We start from the raw sequence: 19,886 nt of genomic DNA, 5'->3' as shown, positions 1-19,886 counted from the left end.
TCCCTCAAACTGTCAGGACTCTGTTTCTGCTAACCTGGAAGTCAGTTTGGTTGAAATGCTAGAATGCTCAGGCTGTAAAAAGGCCTGTCTGTCCTCCTGTCTGTCCTCCTGTCTGTCTGTCTGTCTGTCTGTCCTCCTGTCTGTCTGTCTGTCTGTCCTCCTGTCTGTCTGTCCTCCTGTCTGTCTGTCTGTCCTCCTGTCTGTCTGTCCTCCTGTCTGTCTGTCCTCCTGTCTGTCCTCCTGTCTGTCTGTCCTCCTGTCTGTCTGTCCTCCTGTCTGTCTGTCCTCCTGTCTATCTGTCTGTCCTCCTGTCTGTCTGTCTGTCCTCCTGTCTGTCTGACTGTCTGTCTGTCTGTCCACCTGTCCTCCTGTTTGTCTGTCCTCCTGTCTGTCTGTCTGTCTGTCTGTCTGTCCTCCTGTCTGTCTGTCTGTCCTCCTGTCTGTCCTCCTGTCTGTCTGTCCTCCTCTTTGTCTGTCTGTCTGTCTGTCCTCCTGTCTGTCTGTCCTCCTCTCTGTCTGTCTGTCTGTCCTCCTCTCTGTCTGTCTGTCTGTCCTCCTGTCTGTCTGTCCTCCTGTCTGTCTGTCTGTCTGTCCGTCCTCCTGTCTGTCTGTCCTCCTGTCTGTCTGTCTGTCCTCCTGTCTGTCTGTCCTCCTGTCTGTCTGTCTGTCTGTCTGTCTGTCCGTCCTCCTGTCTGTCTGTCTGTCTGTCCTCCTGTCTGTCTGTCTGTCTGTCCTCCTGTCTGTCTGTCTGTCTGTCTGTCATCAGCTGTTTGCTTTGTTTTCTGCTCCTGTTTTTGCCTTTTCAATGATTCACTAATTGAGTAAATAAACTACAACTGAGAAGAGTTTGAGAATGTCTTGAAACAAATCGTGTCCTGTCAACTTTTTATTTTCAACAAATATGATCAATATTTAAACACACAAAGCAAGATGAGCACACTGCAAAAAAAGGTCGATATATTCAGGTTTTATTACTTTATTTTCTCTTGATATGAGGCCTAATTTTTGATATTTGACTAAAATTTACCAATAATAATAATGAAAAAAAAGAGAAAATTATATATCAGTGTGTTGGTCATGAGTTGCCTTAAAAGGCGAATTAAAAAAAAGTTGTTAATTTTTTTCTACGTGTCCTAAAACCAGTCTGATGTCATGGATTCACATTCCAGTGAATAGTAGAAATGATTATTAGTCTTAAATAAAGAAAGAAAAGAGAAATAGAGGAATACATAACACACAGTTAATACTGCTCCAAACCAATTTCAAACACATGACGTGAAAATTTAAGTATTTACAAAGTTTCCTTGTACGAAATACATTTAGGGATTATTTTCTTCTTCTTCTTTCTGCTTGTTGGTATTTTTTATTTACACATTTAAAGAAGCTCGTGTTGTGTTCAGGTGCGTGACTGCAGGCTCAGCCTCTGGACCGTCTCCGACAGGTGGGACATGTCCGGCTGCTGGGACTGAAGTCTGATGGACTCCAGGGTCCGGACCTGGAGACAGGAGACAGGAGGCAGGAGGCAGGAGGCAGGAGGCAGGAGACAGGAGACAGGAGACAAGAGAGAGGAGACAGGAGACAAGAGGCAGGAGACAAGAGGCAGGAGACAAGAGACAAGAAACAAGAGACAAGAGGCAGGAGACAAGAGACAGGAGGCAGGAGACAGGAGACAGGAGGCAGGAGACAGGAGGCAGGAGACAAGAGAGAGGAGACAAGAGACAAGAGAGAGGAGACAAGAGACAGGAGAGAGGAGACAGGAGACAAGAGACAAGAGGCAAGAGACAAGAGAGAGGAGACAAGAGAGAGGAGGCAGGAGACAGGAGGCAAGAGGCAGGAGACAAGAGGCAGGAGACAAGAGAGAGGAGGCAGGAGGCAGGAGACAGGAGGTAAGAGGCAGGAGACAGGAGACAAAAGACAGGAGGCAGGAGACAGGAGGCAAGAGGCAGGAGACAAGAGACGAGAGGAGACAAGAGGCAGGAGACAAGAGACGAGAGGAGACAAGAGGCAGGAGACAAGAGACAGGGACAGGAGACAAGAGGCAGGAGACAAGAGACGAGAGAGGAGACAAGGGACAGGAGGCAGGAGACAAGAGACGAGAGAGGAGACAAGGGACAGGAGGCAGGAGACAAGAGAGAGGAGACAAGAGGCAGGAGACAGGAGACAAGAGACAGGAGGCAAGAGGCAGGAGACAAGAGACGAGAGAGGAGACAAGAGGCAGGAGACAGGAGACAAGAGGCAGGAGACAGGAGACAAGAGACAGGAGGCAGGAGACAAGAGACGAGAGAGGAGACAAGAGGCAGGAGACAAGAGACAGGAGACAAGAGGCAGGAGACAAGAGACAAGAGACAGGAGGCAGGAGACAAGAGAGAGGAGACAAGAGGCAGGAGACAAGAGAGAGGAGGCAGGAGACAAGAGGCAGGAGACAAGAGACAGGAGGCAGGAGACAAGAGACAGGAGACAAGAGGCAGGAGACAAGAGAGAGGAGACAGGAGACAAGAGACAAGAGGCAGGAGACAAGAGACAGGAGGCAGGAGACAAGAGAGAGGAGACAAGAGGCAGGAGACAAGAGACAGGAGACAAGAGGCAGGAGACAAGAGACAGGAGGCAGGAGACAAGAGAGAGGAGACAAGAGGCAGGAGACAAGAGAGAGGAGACAGGAGGCAGGAGACAAGAGAGAGGAGACAAGAGGCAGGAGACAAGAGAGAGGAGACAAGAGGCAGGAGACAAGAGACAGGAGACAGGAGACAAGTTAACACAAATTATAGATGCATTTTGCTAATCGAGCTTACAAGCTAACATTAGCATTAGCTTGTTAGTTATTGTCTTCCTCTCGTCCAAACATGGTCACTTCTGACAAAAAAAAAAGCAAAATGCCAAATTTAAAGACGACTATGAGACTATTCTCCTATAGAGCAGCTATTCTCAACCTCCGGGTCCCGACCCCAATTTGGGTCTCGAGATGATTTCTGGGGGTCGCGAAATCATTTAGGAAGTCAGCTCTGTCTCCACTGTAATAAAGTGTTTATGTGTTTTAGTCTTTTTGGTCATTTAATGTCTTTTTTTGGTAATTTTGTGTTTTTTTTTTGTCATTTTGTGTCTTTTTTCGTCATTTTGTGTCTTTTTTGATCATTTCGTGGTCAATTTGTTTCTTTTTGGTCATTTTGTTTCCTTTTTTGGTCATTTTGAGTCCTTTTCTGCTTAATTTTATGTAATTTTTGGTCAATTTGATTATTTTTTGGGTAATGTTGTGTCTTTTCTGACAAATCCCAAAGTATCAAGTTGTTCCTTTCCAAGGAGTCTCTGGCTTGAAGCTGACTGTTACACACTCAGGAGGTCAGAATGGACCTTTAAACTGATAGCAAAGGACTTAGATTAAAAGTAACAATAAAATATAAAAACATATACAGTCATGTGAAAAAATTAGGACACCCTATGAAAGAAGTGGGTTTTTTTCACATATTTGGACATATGGATATTTAATATCAATTTCAACAATACTGAGAGATTCAAGTAATACAACTAAACAATTTTAACTGAATAAATTATTTTTTAAAACCTTCTGTAAAATATAATTTAAAAAAAATGAAATTTCTGGTGAGGAATAAATTAGGACACCCCCACATTTATTCCCACTTAAAATGGCTAAAATCACACACATGTGTATCACATTAGATGCACATGATTAGAACATCGTTACTCAGCATTTTGAAGGAGGCTTGCCCTATTTAAACCTCAGATATTTAGTTTGGTGTGCTCCTGACTGTTGAAGTGAGAGTGAAGACCATGGTGAGATCAAAAGAGCTGTCTGAGGCCTTCAGAAAGAAGATTGTAGCAGCTAGTGAGTCTGGTAAGCGATTTAAAATGATCTCAAAAGAATTTGACATCAGCCATTCCACTGTCCGGAAAATAATCTATAAGTGGGGGACATTCAAAACAACTGCCAACATGCCCAGGTCTGGCCGTCCAAGCAAGTTCACCTGGAGAGCAGACCGCAAGATGCTGAAATTAGTCACCAAAGACCCTAAAATGTCATTATGGGACCTACAGCAGGCTCTTGCTACTGTTGATGTGAAAGTGTATGCCTCTACAATCAGAGAGAGACTACACAAGTTTAACTTTCATCGGAGGTGTGCAACGAGGAAACCATTGCTCTCTAAGAAAAACATAAAGGCCAGAATAAAGTTTGCCAGCGAGAACATAGACAAAGACCAGGACTTCTGGAATAATATTCTTTGGACAGATGAGTCCAAAATTGAATTATTTGGACACCAGAACAGAGGACATGTTTGGCGTAAACCAAATACAGCATTCCAGGAAAAGAACCTCATCCCAACTGTGAAGCATGGAGGTGGAAGTGTCATGGTTTGGGGATGCTTTGCTGCAGCAGGACCTGGCCAGCTCACCGTCATAGAATCCACCATGAATTCTACCGTGTATCAGAGAGTGCTTGAGGAACATGTGAGACCATCTGTAAAAAAAATTAACGCTGAAGAGGAACTGGACCCTGCAACATGACAATGATCCAAAACATACCAGTAAATCCACCAGGGACTGGCTGAAAAAAGAAATGGAGAGTCCTGGAATGGCCGAGCCAAAGCCCAGATCTTAATCCCATTGAGATGCTGTGGGGTGACATGAAACGGGCTGTACATGCAAGAAACCCCTCAAACATCTCACAGCTGAAAGAATTTGTTGAAGAGTGGGGCAAACTTTCCTCAGACCGATGTCAGAGACTGGTAGAAGCTACAAGAAGCGTCTCACTGAAGTTATTTCAGCCAAAGGGGGTAATACTAGCTATTAGGGGGTAGGGTGTCCTAACTTTTTCCTCAGTTAAAATATGCATTTTTGTTGTTATCTTTTGTTTAATGAGTAAATCAAGGTTATTTTTTGTTGTTTAGCTGCAATTAAATCACATTCTTTCCCAGAGATAAATAAAAACAAGATTAGACATCGGTATGTGAACATTTCTTAATTAAGAACTGAATATTTAATGGGGTGTCCTAATTTTTTCACATGACTGTATATAAATGCACAGACAGAGAGATGTTTTAGTTGTTGTCTGCTTCTTTATTTGTCCAAAATTCATCGTATCAACTGAGTTTGTCTGGTCTGAACTGTGAGATTGTGTTCAGTGAGACAACATGATGTTAGATTGGGGGTCGAGACTCTAAAAGGTTGAGAACTGCTGCTGTAGAGAGTGTGGTGTGACTCACGGAGACTCGGGTCTCACAGGATCCGTGTTTGTGGCTCAGGTTCCACAGGTTGACGGACAGCTGACTCAGCTTGTTGTTCCTCAGGTCCCCGTGAGCCAACAGGACCCCGAACAGGGAGAAGGCCAGAGAACCCTGTCTCCGGGTGTTCTGCTGCTGGAGGACAAGAAGAAGAAGAAGAAGAAGAAGACATTAGAAGAAGAAGAAGAAGAAGAACACATTAGAAGAAGAAGAAGACGAAGAAGACATTAGAAGAAGAAGAAGACGAAGAAGACATTAGAAGAAGAAGAAGACATTAGAAGAAGAAGACGAAGAAGAAGAAGAAGAAGACATTAGAAGAAGAAGAAGACATTAGAAGAAGAAGACGAAGAAGAAGAAGAAGACATTAGAAGAAGAAGAAGACATTAGAAGAAGAAGAAGAAATTAGAAGAAGAAGAAGAAGAAGACATTAGAAGACGAAGAAGACATTAGAAGAAGAAGAAGAAATTAGAAGAAGAAGAAGAAATTAGAAGAAGAAGAAGAAGAAGAAGACATTAGAAGAAGAAGAAGACGAAGAAGACATTAGAAGACGAAGAAGAAGACATTAGAAGAAGAAGAAGACGAAGAAGAAGAAGAAGAAGAAGGCGTTAGAAGAGAAAAGTCACGTAGAGCTGATAGGGTGATAGGCCCTAAAAGATTATCACAAGATTTTTAACTCATAATAAAATAGCCGTTATAATGTTGAACTATACGATATAGAACACCCTAAAGTCCCAGCGAGTGGTTTCCTGCTCACCTCGTCCCGACCCAGAGCCTTCAGGTGGTCCAGGATCTGACCTATCAGAGTCTCACACAGCTTATTGATCTCTGATAGGAACTTGGGGTCTCCGCCATAAAGAGTCTCATTGGAGTCCACTAAGACCAAGACAGAGGAGAAACATGATCATATTAAACATATTAAACATTAATATTAATACAACCACTACAACAAAAAGATGAACAGAAGAACCAGCTGGCAGTAGCTGAAGCTGTAACGTCTGGTAGGTATTTATACCTTTAGGGATGCAGTATTTATACCTTTAGGGATGCAGTATTTGTACCTTTAGGGATGCAGTATTTATACCTTTAGGGATGCAGTATTTGTACCTCTAGGGATGCAGTATTTGTACCTTTAGGGATGGAGTATTTGTACCTTTAGGGATGCAGTATTTGTACCTCTAGGGATGCAGTATTTGTACCTCTAGGGATGCAGTAGATGTACCTCTAGGGATGCAGTATTTGTACCTTTAGGGATGCAGTAGATGTACCTCTAGGGATGCAGTATTTGTACCTTTAGGGATGCAGTAGATGTACCTCTAGGGATGCAGTATTTGTGCCTTTAGGGATGCAGTATTTGTACCTTTAGGGATGCAGTAGATGTACCTCTAGGGATGCAGTTTTTGTACCTTTAGGGATGCAGTAGATGTACCTCTAGGGATGCAGTATTTGTACCTTTAGGGATGCAGTATTTGTACCTTTAAGGATGTAGTATTTGTGCCTTTAGGGATGCAGTAGATGTACCTCTAGGGATGCAGTATTTGTACCTTTAGGGATGCAGTATTTGTACCTTTAGGGATGCAGTAGATGTAGTTCTCCTGGCTCATGGCGGCCAGCAGCGGCAGAGCGCTGATGTAGACTCGGACCTTGGCGTCGCTGGTTTCCTCCCAGGTGTAGTCCTGCACCATGTTGAGGAGACCACGGACCAGGTAGAGGACGCCGTGCTCCGGGTGGTCCTGGACACACAATCACACAAACACACAAACACACAAACACACAAACACACAATCACACACCTGTAGAACTTTAGAACCTGTAGAACCTGTGGAACAACAGATTCAGTTGGTACCTGGTTGTTTTCCTCATTCTTCTGTTTAACCCTTTGATGCACAACATGGTCTAAACTGACCTGAGTTTTTATATTCTATATCTTTGCAATAAATTATTTTCATCATTCACTACTCTTCTAATGCACAACATGGGTCAAAAATGACCCATATCCATTTTTTCTAAGTAGTTAGCTAAGTAGCTTGCTAAGCTAACTACTTAGCTAACTTCTTGGCTAAGTAATTAGCTAAGTAGCTTGCTGAGCTAACTACTTAGCTAACTAATTAGCTAAGTAGCTTGCTAAGCTAACTACTTAGCTAACTTCTTGGCTAAGTAATTAGCTAAGTAGCTTGCTAAGCTAAATACTTAGCTAACTTCTTGGCTTTTTAGCTAAGTAGCTTGCTAAGCTAAATACTTAGCTAACTTCTTGGCTTTTTAGCTAAGTAGCTTGCTAAGCTAACTACTTAGCTAACTTCTTGGCTAAGTATTTCAGGCTGACTGTAGAACTGAATGGCCTTTCTTGGACTAAAGAATAAAGTATTGTGATGTTTTACCGGGACGACCAGCAGCGTCGCCAGGAAGTTGTTGATGAAGTCAAGCAGGAAACTCTCAGAGGAGCGAAGCTTCCCCTCCACGCTGATGGAGCGAGGAACCTCCGGGAGCAGGCTGACCGCCGCCTTCAGGAACGCATCCGCTGGTGAGAAAAGACAAAAAGAAGATTAGAGAAAGGAAAGAGGTAGCTGAGGAAGGAAGGAAAGTAGAAAGATAGATATTACACGTTCTAAAGTCTCTGCGTTGGCGGCCTGTGCTCTTCAGATTCAATTTTAAGATTGTTTTCCTGGTTTATAAATGTCTTCATGGTCTTATTCCAGCCTGTTTATCTGGTTTATTCTATCCTGTGGACCCTGGAGGACCCTCAGGTCTTCTGTAGGACCCTCTGGTCTAATGGAGGAGCCTCAGGTCTTCTGGAGGACCCTCAGGTCTCCTGGAGGACCCTCAGGTCTTCTGGGGGACCCTCAGGTCTCCTGGAGGGCCCTCAGGTCTTCTGGAGGACCCTCAGGTCTTCTGGAGGACCCTCAGGTCTCCTGGAGGACCCTCAGGTCTTCTGGAGGACCCTCAGGTCTCCTGGAGGACCCTCAGGTCTTCGTTTTCTCTCTGTGGTCCACGTTGGTGGAAGACCTGAAGACCTGAAGACCTCAGAGACGCTTCACATCTTTAACAGCAAACTGGAGACTTTTCTTTTTAATTTGGCTTTTACTGGAAACAGTTTTAAATATTTTTCTGCTCATGTATCTTAGTGTTACAGGATCTTCTCTTTTTTATACATATATATATACACTCTACTCTTTAATTATTTATTGTTTTAAACTTTTTTGTTTTTATTGTTATTATTTACTTTTGTTTTAATCTTTTTAATCTATTTTTTTTTACTTTTTATTCTTATTATTTAATTTTGTTTTAATCTTTTTATCTCGTTTTTTTTCTTTTTATTCTTATTATTTAATTTTGTTTTAATCTTTATTATGTAGTTATTTAACTTTTCATTGTTATTATTATTTTCTTTTGTTTTAATCTTTTTAATCTAGTTTGTTTTAATTCTTATTGTTATTATTATTTACTTTAGTTTTTTTATTTTATTTTCTTATATTTTATCTTACCTAACTTTATTTTTATTTATTTTATTATGTTTGCTTGTTTCTATGTTTTATTATCATTATTATTTTCTCCTTTTGTATGTGAAGCACTTTGTGTTAGATTTCTCTTATATAAAAAGTGCTCTACAAATTGATTGATTGATTGATTGATTGACTGAAAAGAAGAATGTTAAGAGCTGCACAGCAAAATGAATCATCTCGCTTTTATTTCCAAACATCCTGAACTTGTCATGAGTATTTCCTGAGTTTGAAGGTGTGAGTTTAAAGGTGTGAGTTTAAAGGTGTGAGTTTAAAGGTGTGAGTTTGAAGGTGTGAGTTTGAAGGTGTGAGTTTAAAGGTGTGAGTTTGAAGGTGTGAGTTTAAAGATGTGAGTTTAAAGGTGTGAGTTTGAAGGTGTGAGTTTAAAGGTGTGAGTTTAAAGGTGTGAGTTTAAAGGTGTGAGTTTGAAGGTGTGAGTTTAAAGGTGTGAGTTTGAAGGTGTGAGTTTAAAGGTGTGAGTTTGAAGGTGTGAGTTTAAAGGTGTGAGTTTAAAGGTGTGAGTTTAAAGGTGTGAGTTTGAAGGTGTGAGTTTAAAGGTGTGAGTTTAAAGGTGTGAGTTTAAAAGTGTGAGTTTAAAGGTGTGAGTTTAAAGGTGTGAGTGTTGAAGGTGTGGGTTTAAGGGTGAGTTTAAAGGTGTGAGTTTAAAGGTGTGAGTTTAAAGGTGTGAGTGTTGAAGGTGTGAGTTTAAAGGTGTGAGTGTTGAAGGTGTGAGTTTAAAGGTGTGAGTTTGAAGGTGTGAGTTTAAAGGTGTGAGTTTGAAGGTGTGAGTTTAAAGGTGTGAGTTTGAAGGTGTGAGTTTGAAGGTGTGAGTTTAAAGATGTGAGTTTAAAGGTGTGAGTTTGAAGGTGTGAGTTTAAAGGTGTGAGTTTGAAGGTGTGAGTTTAAAGGTGTGAGTTTAAAGGTGTGAGTTTAAAGGTGTGAGTTTGAAGGTGTGAGTTTGAAGGTGTGAGTGTTGAAGGTGTGAGTTTAAAGGTGTGAGTGTTGAAGGTGTGAGTGTTGAAGGTGTGAGTTTGAAGGTGTGAGTTTAAAGGTGTGAGTGTTGAAGGTGTGAGTTTAAAGGTGTGAGTGTTGAAGGTGTGAGTTTAAAGGTGTGAGTTTGAAGGTGTGAGTTTGAAGGTGTGAGTTTAAAGGTGTGAGTTTAAAGGTGTGAGTTTGAAGGTGTGAGTTTAAAGGTGTGAGTGTTGAAGGTGTGAGTTTAAAGGTGTGAGTTTAAAGGTGTGAGTGTTGAAGGTGTGAGTTTAAAGGTGTGAATTTAAAGGTGTGAGTTTGAAGGTGTGAGTTTAAAGGTGTGAGTTTGAAGGTGTGAGTTTAAAGGTGTGAGTTTGAAGGTGTGAGTTTAAAGGTGTGAGTTTGAAGGTGTGAGTGTTGAAGGTGTGAGTTTAAAGGTGTGAGTTTAAAGGTGTGAGTTTAAAGGTGTGAGTTTGAAGGTGTGAGTGTTGAAGGTGTGAGTTTAAAGGTGTGAGTTTAAAGGTGTGAGTTTAAAGGTGTGAGTGTTGAAGGTGTGAGTTTAAAGGTGTGAGTTTAAAGGTGAGAGTTTAAAGGTGTGAGTGTTGAAGGTGTGAGTTTAAAGGTGTGAATTTAAAGGTGTGAGTTTAAAGGTGTGAGTTTAAAGGTGTGAGTTTGAAGGTGTGAGTTTAAAGGTGTGAGTTTAAAGGTGTGAGTGTTGAAGGTGTGAGTTTAAAGGTGTGAGTTTGAAGGTGTGAGTTTAAAGGTGTGAGTTTGAAGGTGTGAGTGTTGAAGGTGTGAGTTTAAAGGTGTGAGTTTAAGGTGTGAGTTTAAGGTGTGAGTGTTGAAGGTGTGAGTTTAAAGGTGTGAGTTTAAAGGTGTGAGTTTAAAGGTGTGAGTGTTGAAGGTGTGAGTTTAAAGGTGTGAATTTAAAGGCGTGAGTTTGAAGGTGTGAGTTTGAAGGTGTGAGTTTGAAGGTGTGAGTGTTGAAGCGTCTCACCCTGAGAGAGACACTGGTTGGCCAGAGCCACCTGTCCTGACAGCAGGTAGAGGCTGAGACGGCTGAAGATGCTGCTGAGAGACGGGATGGTGATGAAGCTGTAGGCAGCACACGCCTGCAGGACATATAAACAAACAAACAAATAAACAAACACACAAACAAACAGCAGCTTAGAGATCTGACAGTCAGTCACTAAACTGTCTGACCTGATACAGTTTAACCCTGAGGAGTTTGGGGCTGTTTTGTTGGTTTTTGACTCCTTTTCATTCTGTCTGTTTATAAACCACTTAAACATCTTCACCATGACGTGTTGGTGTTATTGTTTTCAGCACAACCTCACCTTTATGAGCTGATTATTATTGTTTTCATTTTGACTTACTGGATCAACATTTTGAACACAAACAAAACAAAAACACAAAAAAAACACACAAAAAACACAAAAACACACCAAAAACACACAAAAAAATACAAACAACACAAACAAAACAAAAACACACTAAAAACACACAAAAAAAGACAAAAAAAACCACACACACAAAAACTCACTCAAAACACATATAAACACAACAAAAACATAAAAATAATTTAAAAAAATAATAAAAAAACCACACAAAAAACACACAAAAAAATCCAAAAAACACACACAAAATTACAAAAACACATGAAAACTCACTCAAAACGCACATAAACACACCAAAAACATAAAAAATAATTACAAAAAACACACAAAAAAACCCACACATAAATGACAAAAAACACACAAAAAAACCACACATGAATGACAAAAAACACAAGAAAAAAAACAGTAAACATAAAAGATTGCATTAAAATGCTGAATGCACACAGCAAAATTAGAAAAATCTTTTGCAAAAACTGTAAATCATGTTACTAAATTTGGTCGAGGTGTTTTTTTTTTTAACCTTTGCTGTAAAAGAGTTGATGCATTAAATGTGACATGTAAACTTGTAAAAGCCAAAACTGTAGAGTTGAGCTGCCAGCAGGAAACATGCTGCTGGAGGTTTCTACATCGTGAAGAAGTCAAAGAGCTGCGGAGCTTTAAACTCCAGACGGTTTTCAACATTTGCTTTTTTTATGCTATGTATAAATGCAACTCCAAGATAATGTTGCATTTTCTTTTAAACTAATTGTTCCATATTTCCCTCATTAAAACGCTGCGTAGGACCCTGAAGGCTGGTCCTGCAGAGCGTACGGTGGCCTGCAGGCTCAGACGCTGAGCAGCGAGGCGACTCACCCTGACGAAGGCGGCTGTTTTACGGGAGTGAGTCCCTCTCATCACCCGGCTGGTCTCCATCGCCAGCTGGTTCACCGTCTGGAACAACAAGTAAACATAGAGGAGGAGGATACATGTGTGTGTGTGCAGGAGTACCACACACACACACATCAGACATAGAAACACACATTCATCAGCTGCATCACAAAATAAAAGTTGTTCTGTCCTGTTTTTTCCACTTACGCTAAAAATGGGAAAAAATCTAAGTCACGAAAAAAAGTCAAAATGAGAAAAAACATCAAAATGAGAAAAAGTCAAAATGAGAAAAAACATCAAAATGAGAAAAAAGTCAAAATAAGAAAAAGTAAAAATGAAAAAAAGTCAAAATAAGAAAAAACATCAAAATGAGAAAAAACATCAAAATGAGAAAAAGTCAAAATAAGAAAAAGTAAAAATAAGAAAAAACAAAAATAAGAAAAAACATCAAAATGAGAAAAAAAGTCGAAGTCACGAAAAAAAAGTAAAAATGAGAAAAAAGTAAAAATGAAAAAAAGTCGAAGTCACAAAAAAGTAAAAATGAGAAAAAACATCAAAATGAGAAAAAAAGTCGAAGTCACGAAAAAAAACTAAAAATGAGAAAAAAGTAAAAATGAGGCAAAAAGTTGAAGTCACGAAAAAAAGTAAAAATGAGGAAAAAAGTAAAAATGAGAAAAAATCAAAGTCACAAAAAAAGTAAAAATTTAAAAACATCAAAGTCATGAAAAAAAGTCAAAATAAGAAAAAGTCAAAATGAGAAAAAATCTCCAAAACCAAACCCACTCTCTTAATGTTTTTCTTTTAATGTTAGAATAGTTTTTATCCTTATGGCTTCATTCTCCTTGTGATTAACTCTCTCTGTCCAAACACTTTGTGAACTGATGTTTTTAAAAGGTGCTATATAAATAAAGTTATTATTATTATTATTATTATTATTAGTACTGACGTGGATGAGCTGCACCATGACCGGCTCCAGGTTACAGAAAGTCGCTCTGGCCTCCACACAGAAACTCAGCTGCTGCTCAAAGTCACGACCGAAAGAAACCTGACGGAGGAAGAAAATAAACATTTAACACCTGAAATAAACATATGAACTTGTACAGTTTATTCCTCAATGCCATGTTATTGTATCAAATAATGATTATAAATATAATATCAATAGTTTTTCTGGGTCATGTCTATTCATCACGATGAACATTATCTCATTATTTATTTCTCCTTTTCACCTTTTCACCAATCTTCTTCTGTAAAACTGTTTTTAAATATTTATGTCTTCAGTCAGAACAAACAGTCTTCAGAAAGTACTGACAGATTACTCAGTAAACTTTTGGTTTTGTCGACTATGAGAAGATATTAAATCTTGTTTCTGAGAGAGTTTTGTCACCATGCGGATGAATCCGATGATCAGCAGAGCCAGAGATCTTTTCTCGTCCTCCAGAGTGAGAGCGCTGAAACACAAGAGATAAATCATCTCTCCTCATTAACACGAGTGGAACTGGTCTTCAACATCACTGACGTTCGTTATTATTAAAAAGAAAACAAACACTAAAATTATGAGAAACTATAATTAAATAATGATGACGGAAAAAAATTACAAGTCACAAAAAAAGTCACAGTCACAAAAAAAGTCATAATGAGAAAAAAAAGTCAAAATGAGAAAGTCAAAATGACAAAAAACGTTGAAGTCACGAAAAAAAGTCACAAAGTCACGAAAAAAAGGCACAAAGTCAAGAAAAAAGTAAAAATTAGGAAAAAAAGTTTAAATCATGAAAAAAAGTCCAAATGAGAAAAAAAAGTAAAAATGGGGGGAAAAAAAGTACAAATGAGAAAAATCGTCAAAGTCACAAAAAAAGTCAAAATGAGGAAAAAAAAGTGGAATTCACGAAAAAAAGTCACAAAGTCACAAAAGAAACGTCAAAATGAGAAAAAACGTCAAAGTGACGAAAAAAATGTAAAAATGAGAAAAAACGTCAAAGTGAAGAAAAAAAAGTAAAAATGAGAAAAAAGTAAAAATGAGAAAAACCATCAAATGAGAAATAAAGCCGAAGTCACAAAAAACTCAAAATGAGAAAAAACGTCAAAATGAGAAAAAAGTCACAAAGTCACGAAAAAAAGTCAAAATGAGAAAAAAAGTCAAATGAGAAAAAAACGTCAAAATAACGAGGAAAAAGTAAAAGTCACGAGAATGAAAAGAGGAAGTCGTGTAAGATAATAAAGCAGCTGTTGGTGTGTTTGTTTGTGTCTTTCTGTCCGTCTGTGAATTAAATTATTTCAGTAGAGTGGTATCTGCGGCCTCGAGCAGTTCACAAATTTAGTTTTTGACAATTTGTTCTCTCCTTCTGCACTCTAGCGATGATGTCATCACTCTAGCCTCTCCATAGGGGAACATTGGGGGGATTTTGTGTCGTGTTTTTGCTGAATAATTTGAAAACCGTTTGTTGAAACTCTTAGAAAAGTCACAGCACACTTGTCATGATCGAGCCGGAAGATTTGATACCTTTTTAGTGTTTGTAAGACCAAAATTCTGAGAGGAGTAGTCGACCAAAAAAACACAATACGAAACAGAAGAATAAAATCTAGGATTAAGCCCCGTGGAGAGAATATATGATTTAAAAAAATCCCTAAATCCCTAAAAGGCAGGAATTATGACCTGAAACACACACAAGCACATAAAAACCAAACCAAACCTACTTGACGGAGTCGTGCATGGTCTTGCAGATGTGCAGCATGGCGTTGAGGATGACGGGGTCTCTGGTGGGCTCCACCTGGTGTCTGCAGGAGAAACACATCCATCAGCGTCTAGAAAGGTTTAAACCCTTACTAACACATCTGTGAGAAGTTATGGAATGATATTTAGGTCAATATTAATTCAATAAACACAAAAGAATAAATATACATATGAAATAAATCCTGGAATAAAAACACGAGACAATAAAAACATACATACGTGTAAATATGAATTTATAAATGAGTTAATCCAATTCAAATAAAATTACATTTTTCATTTTTTGACATTTTTCTTTTTTTACATTTATTAATTTCAAGGGACTTTGATTTCCTAATGTAAGGGCAACACACACTCTCGCCTCACAGCAGGAAGCTAAAGCCGGTTTGAGAAAAAAATGAGAAAAAAAGTCGAAGTCATGAAAAAAAAGTCAAAATGACAAAAAAAGTCACGAAAAAAAAGTCAAAATGAGAAAAAAAGTCACAAAAAAGTCAAAATGAGGGAAAAAAATCACCTTCATTTTTGATAGTTTCATGCAATTTATTTTCTAATGAAATAATAGAAACTTGTTAAAATGCAACTGTTGCTTTGAGGCAACAATGAACCATGATGGAACCAGCAGCATGAGATAATGGTAGTGTTTGTTTATATATTTATATAATATTCAAAATCATAACATTCATCATAGTTTAGTTTTGATCTTTACAATTTAACAAAGATATATTTGATGTTGGTTGCAGTAAAGTAAACTTCAGGTTATTACTATTAATACCCTGTAGGCCATAATCTACTATTATAGTCAACTTTATGTCTTATTTGATTATAATTTCCACACATGGCAACAGGCAAAACCCCAAAACTTCACACAAAAAAAAGATAATAAAATTTCTTCAGATTATGTTTATTCAGTCTGTTTTAAGACAAAAAACACATTTTTTCGTAAGTGGCATCATAATGTACCATAGAGGGTTAAATGCTTTAAAAAAAATGTTTATCTCAAAAGTGTTTTTTCATTTTTTAAATGTTTACTTTATTTATCTAATATTGATTTAAATGTCCATAAACAGGTGTCCCTTTAATGTCACAAATGAAATAAATGTCCAGACTGTGAGGAGAGCCTTGCTTACTTTATGAAGACCTCCATGATGGACCTGCAGACCTCCACCCTCACGCTGTCCTTCTGGAACATGTCGAGGAACGGCAGGAACCGCTCCTGGAACAGAACATGACGGGACAATGTGGAACTGTGGAACAATAAAGCTGATTTTCATGTGTTCCTGTGTTGTAAACGGCGTCTGCTCACCATGGAGAAGAGGACGGAGAAGTCATGGAAGTAGGTGAGGATCTTCCTGATCACTGACTGCAGCTGCATGGAGAAACAGTTAAAACAGTCACACAGAATACATAAATACTAAATATATAATATAATACAATACAATATAATATAATATAATATAATATAATATAATATATACTGAATTTTAGGGCTGCACAATTAATCAAATTTTAATCGTAATCACGATTTCGGCTGCCACGATTAAATTAACCTGATCGCCGGCGATATTTCCATTTTAAAATCCCGGTGAAGCAGTGTTGCCAACTTAGCAACTTTGTTGCTATATTTAGCAACTTTTCAAACCCCCTTAGCGACTATTTTTCAAAAAAGCGACTGGAGACAAATCCAGAGACTTTTTCTGGTGTTATTGGAGACTTTTGGAGACTCGTTCTTACTCTTCTTAACGAGCCGCGGGGAGCAAATCATCTGATGTCAAAATCATGTCGGAGAAGAGATGAGAAGTTTTGTTTTGAAACAAAATTTTTAACTGAGCCATGTTGGTTTTGAAAAAGCTGACTCTTCAGAATGAAACAGATCACGGGGCCGGCGGCTCGTTAAGAAGAGCCTCTGGCCCCCGCGTGTCGTTAAAAGAGTAAGAACGAGTCGAAGCGGCACAGTCCTCCTGCAGCAGTCTCTCCCAGCTGCAGAGCCAGAGGGGATGTTAACCCCTTACCGTCCAGTCTGTAAATTGCTAACAGTTAGCTCTGTAGCAGTACAGTGTGTATGTGCTTACAGGCTAACAGTTAGCTCTGTAACAGTACAGTGTGTATGTGCTAACAGGCTAACAGTTAGCTCTGTAGCAGTACAGTGTGTGTGTGCTAACAGGCTAACAGTTAGCTCTGTAGCAGTACAGTGTGTATGTGCTAACAGGCTAACAGTTAGCTCTGTAGCAGTACAGTGTGTATGTGCTAACAGGCTAACAGTTAGCTCTGTAGCAGTACAGTGTGTATGTGCTGCTGCTGCAGGAGGTGTTAGCTTAGCGATCTCTGTTTGTTTACAACAAGCACTGACACTAAAAACTGTTCCTGTTGTTTGTTTAAAAGTAGTGCAATAAAAATACAGATGTTTTCCCTAACATGATGAATAATGGTGATTATCATATAATGGTGCAGCCCTAGTGAACTGTCCTCTCAGCCAATGAGCTGCTGACCTGAGGATAAGCGTCTTCAAACGCCCGGTCAGGCGTCATGTGTTTGATGATGTCAGCCAGGACGGTGTTGACCTCACGTTTCTGAGCAACAAAGTAAAGGTAACGATTAGAAAAAAGGGGAGAGAAACTTTACATACACACATTGGTAAAATAAAAGTAAAAAGGCAGCAAAACTTTACCACCAAATAACAGAAAGCAACCTTCAGTTATTTGATGTATCCAAGGGTCTAATAATGTAATAATCCCCCCCAAAAAAAATCCAGTTTGCACTTAGTATATGGAAAATATTTAATATTTTGTGTTTTTATCATTCAAAACACGTGTATTAACATTTCTAAAAGGGCATTAAAGGGTTAAAATTATTTAAGAAATGCATGTAATTGTTATAGTTATGATCAGGACTGAAGTTGGTCAAAAGATTTGGTGCATTGAAAGTGAAAAAAATATTCATTCATTATATTTTTTGCACCAAGGATAAAAGGTTATTTATTTAAAAATATAAATAATATAAATAATATATCTGTATTTACATATATATATATTTATATATATCTGTAGAATAATTTAAGTTGTTTTTTTTACTTTAATATGACAATAAGTCATATAACTTTTGCTTACATTTTTTTTTTCAATTTCTTTTAAATTTTTTACATTAAATTTAAAGTTTTACTGTAAGAAAACAGAAAGTTGCATTCATTTCATATTCAGCAATATGATGATAGTTTTTTTTTTTTTTTTTTTTACATAAAATTCACTGTAATTTAACATTCAACACCATTAATTACTCAATAATAATTTAGCTATAATGCCTTATTCGATTCATTTAAATATTCCAACATCCAATTTATGGTTAATGTATGTAATAAAAGTAAAAACAAGTGAAACACTGTAAAAAAAAAAATAATCCAGTAAATTTCTGGTAAATAACTTTTTTGTGGTTTTACTCACGGTGAAGTGTCGGCAGGTAAACTCCACCCAGATCTCAGCACAGTTCACGTAATCCTAAAAACCCAAATAAATCACATTTATTATCATATAGAAACATTTGTGTGAGCGTCATGGCGGTGTGGAAACATTAAATGTGTTTTTTATAGTTCTTAGAGCGAAGAAAAACTCTGAAGTGGTCTGAAAACGCTCCTCTAATGCTGGTTCACACTAAAAGATGTCTCCAGTCCCAGACTGAAAGCTGAAAGTCTTTAGTAAATCTAGTTTTACTGGATCATCTCCATGGTTCAGTTTAATCTGGTTCATATCAGTCTTTTATAGTCTTGGGTTTGTCTCAGTGACGTAACACAACAAGGTTTTATTCATAATGATATTGGGTATTATCAAGAATGTTTCCATGACTGTAGATGTAAAAATGACCAAAAAATGAGACAAAATTATCGAAATAGACACAAAATGACCAAAAATAGATGTAAAAATGACTAAAAAAGACACAAAATGACCAAAAATAGATACAAAAATGATCAAAAAATACACAAAATGACCAAAAATAGATGTTACAATGACTGAAAGATACGGTACACAAAATAACCAAAAATAGATGTTAAAATTATCAAAAAGAAACAAAATCTCCAAAAATGGATGTAAAAATTACTAAAAAGACACAAAATGACCAAAAATAGCTGTTAAAATGACTAAAAAAGACACAAAATGATCAAAAATATATGTAAAAATTATCAAAAATAACACAAAATGACCAAAATTAGATGTAAAAATTATCAAAAAGACACAAATGACCAAAAATAGATTTAAAAATGATTAAAAAGACACAAAATGACCAAAAATAGATGTAAAAATGATTAAAAAGACACAAAATGACCAAAAATAGATGTAAAAATGATTAAAAAGACACAAAATGACCAAAAATATATTTAAAAATGACTAAAAAAGACACAAAATGACCAAAAATAGATGTAAACATGATCAAAAGACACAAAATGACCAAAAATAGATGTTAAAATGACTGAAAGATACACAAAATAACCAAAAATAGATGTAAAAATTATCAAAAAGAAACAAAATGACCAAAAATGGATGTACAAATTACTAAAAAAGACACAAAATCTCCCAAAATGGATGTAAAAATGACTAAAAAGACACAAAATGACCAAAAATAGATGTAAACATGATCAAAAGACACAAAATGACCAAAAATAGATTTAAAAATGGCTAAAAAAGACACAAAATCTCCAAAAATGGATGTAAAAATGACTAAAAAAGACACAAAATGACCAAAAATAGATGTAAACATGATCAAAAGACACAAAATAACCAAAAATAGATGTAAAAATGATCAAAAAGAAACAAAATGACCAAAAATGGATGTACAAATTACTAAAAAAGACACAAAATCTCCCAAAATGGATGTAAAAATGACTTCAAAGACACAAAATGACCAAAAATAGATGTAAACATGATCAAAAGACACAAAATGATCAAAAATAGATTTAAAAATGGCTAAAAAAGACACAAAAACTCCAAAACTGGATGTAAAAAGGGCTAAAAAAGACACAAAATCTCCAAAAATTGATGTAAAAATGACTAAAAAAGACACAAAATGACCAAAAATAGATGTAAACATGATCAAAAGACACAAAATGATCAAAAATAGATTTAAAAATGGCTAAAAAAGACACAAAAACTCCAAAACTGGATGTAAAAATGACTAAAAAAGACACAAAATAACCAAAAATAGATGTAAACATGATCAA

At 37.4% G+C, this 19,886-nt stretch overlaps 1 protein-coding gene across 2 annotated transcripts in view; it reads right to left on the bottom strand.

The window, feature by feature from the left end:
* Window positions 1–952: 952 nt before the first annotated feature.
* Window positions 953–19,886, bottom strand: part of vps35l (VPS35 endosomal protein sorting factor like) — a 43,700-nt gene continuing 24,766 nt past the window's right edge. Inside the window, exons 17-30 of one of the 2 annotated variants that reach the window (XM_059325010.1) lie at window positions 18,118–18,171; window positions 17,170–17,250; window positions 15,987–16,049; window positions 15,811–15,896; window positions 14,650–14,730; window positions 13,343–13,406; window positions 12,905–13,003; window positions 11,944–12,021; window positions 10,692–10,806; window positions 7,607–7,746; window positions 6,796–6,961; window positions 5,986–6,104; window positions 5,214–5,366; window positions 953–1,495 (exon numbers count right to left, since the gene is read on the bottom strand). In XM_059325010.1, coding sequence (XP_059180993.1) covers window positions 1,397–1,495; window positions 5,214–5,366; window positions 5,986–6,104; window positions 6,796–6,961; window positions 7,607–7,746; window positions 10,692–10,806; window positions 11,944–12,021; window positions 12,905–13,003; window positions 13,343–13,406; window positions 14,650–14,730; window positions 15,811–15,896; window positions 15,987–16,049; window positions 17,170–17,250; window positions 18,118–18,171 — 1,398 coding nt within the window. In that variant the 3' untranslated portion in view covers window positions 953–1,396. The remainder of the gene's footprint in view (window positions 1,496–5,213; window positions 5,367–5,985; window positions 6,105–6,795; window positions 6,962–7,606; window positions 7,747–10,691; window positions 10,807–11,943; window positions 12,022–12,904; window positions 13,004–13,342; window positions 13,407–14,649; window positions 14,731–15,810; window positions 15,897–15,986; window positions 16,050–17,169; window positions 17,251–18,117; window positions 18,172–19,886) is intronic. The other variant, XM_059325011.1, reaches the window with a different exon arrangement.

This window comes from Centropristis striata, chromosome 21 (assembly GCF_030273125.1).
Source record: "Centropristis striata isolate RG_2023a ecotype Rhode Island chromosome 21, C.striata_1.0, whole genome shotgun sequence".
Taxonomy (NCBI): domain Eukaryota; kingdom Metazoa; phylum Chordata; class Actinopteri; order Perciformes; family Serranidae; genus Centropristis; species Centropristis striata.
This window is presented reverse-complemented; position numbering and strand designations above follow the sequence as displayed.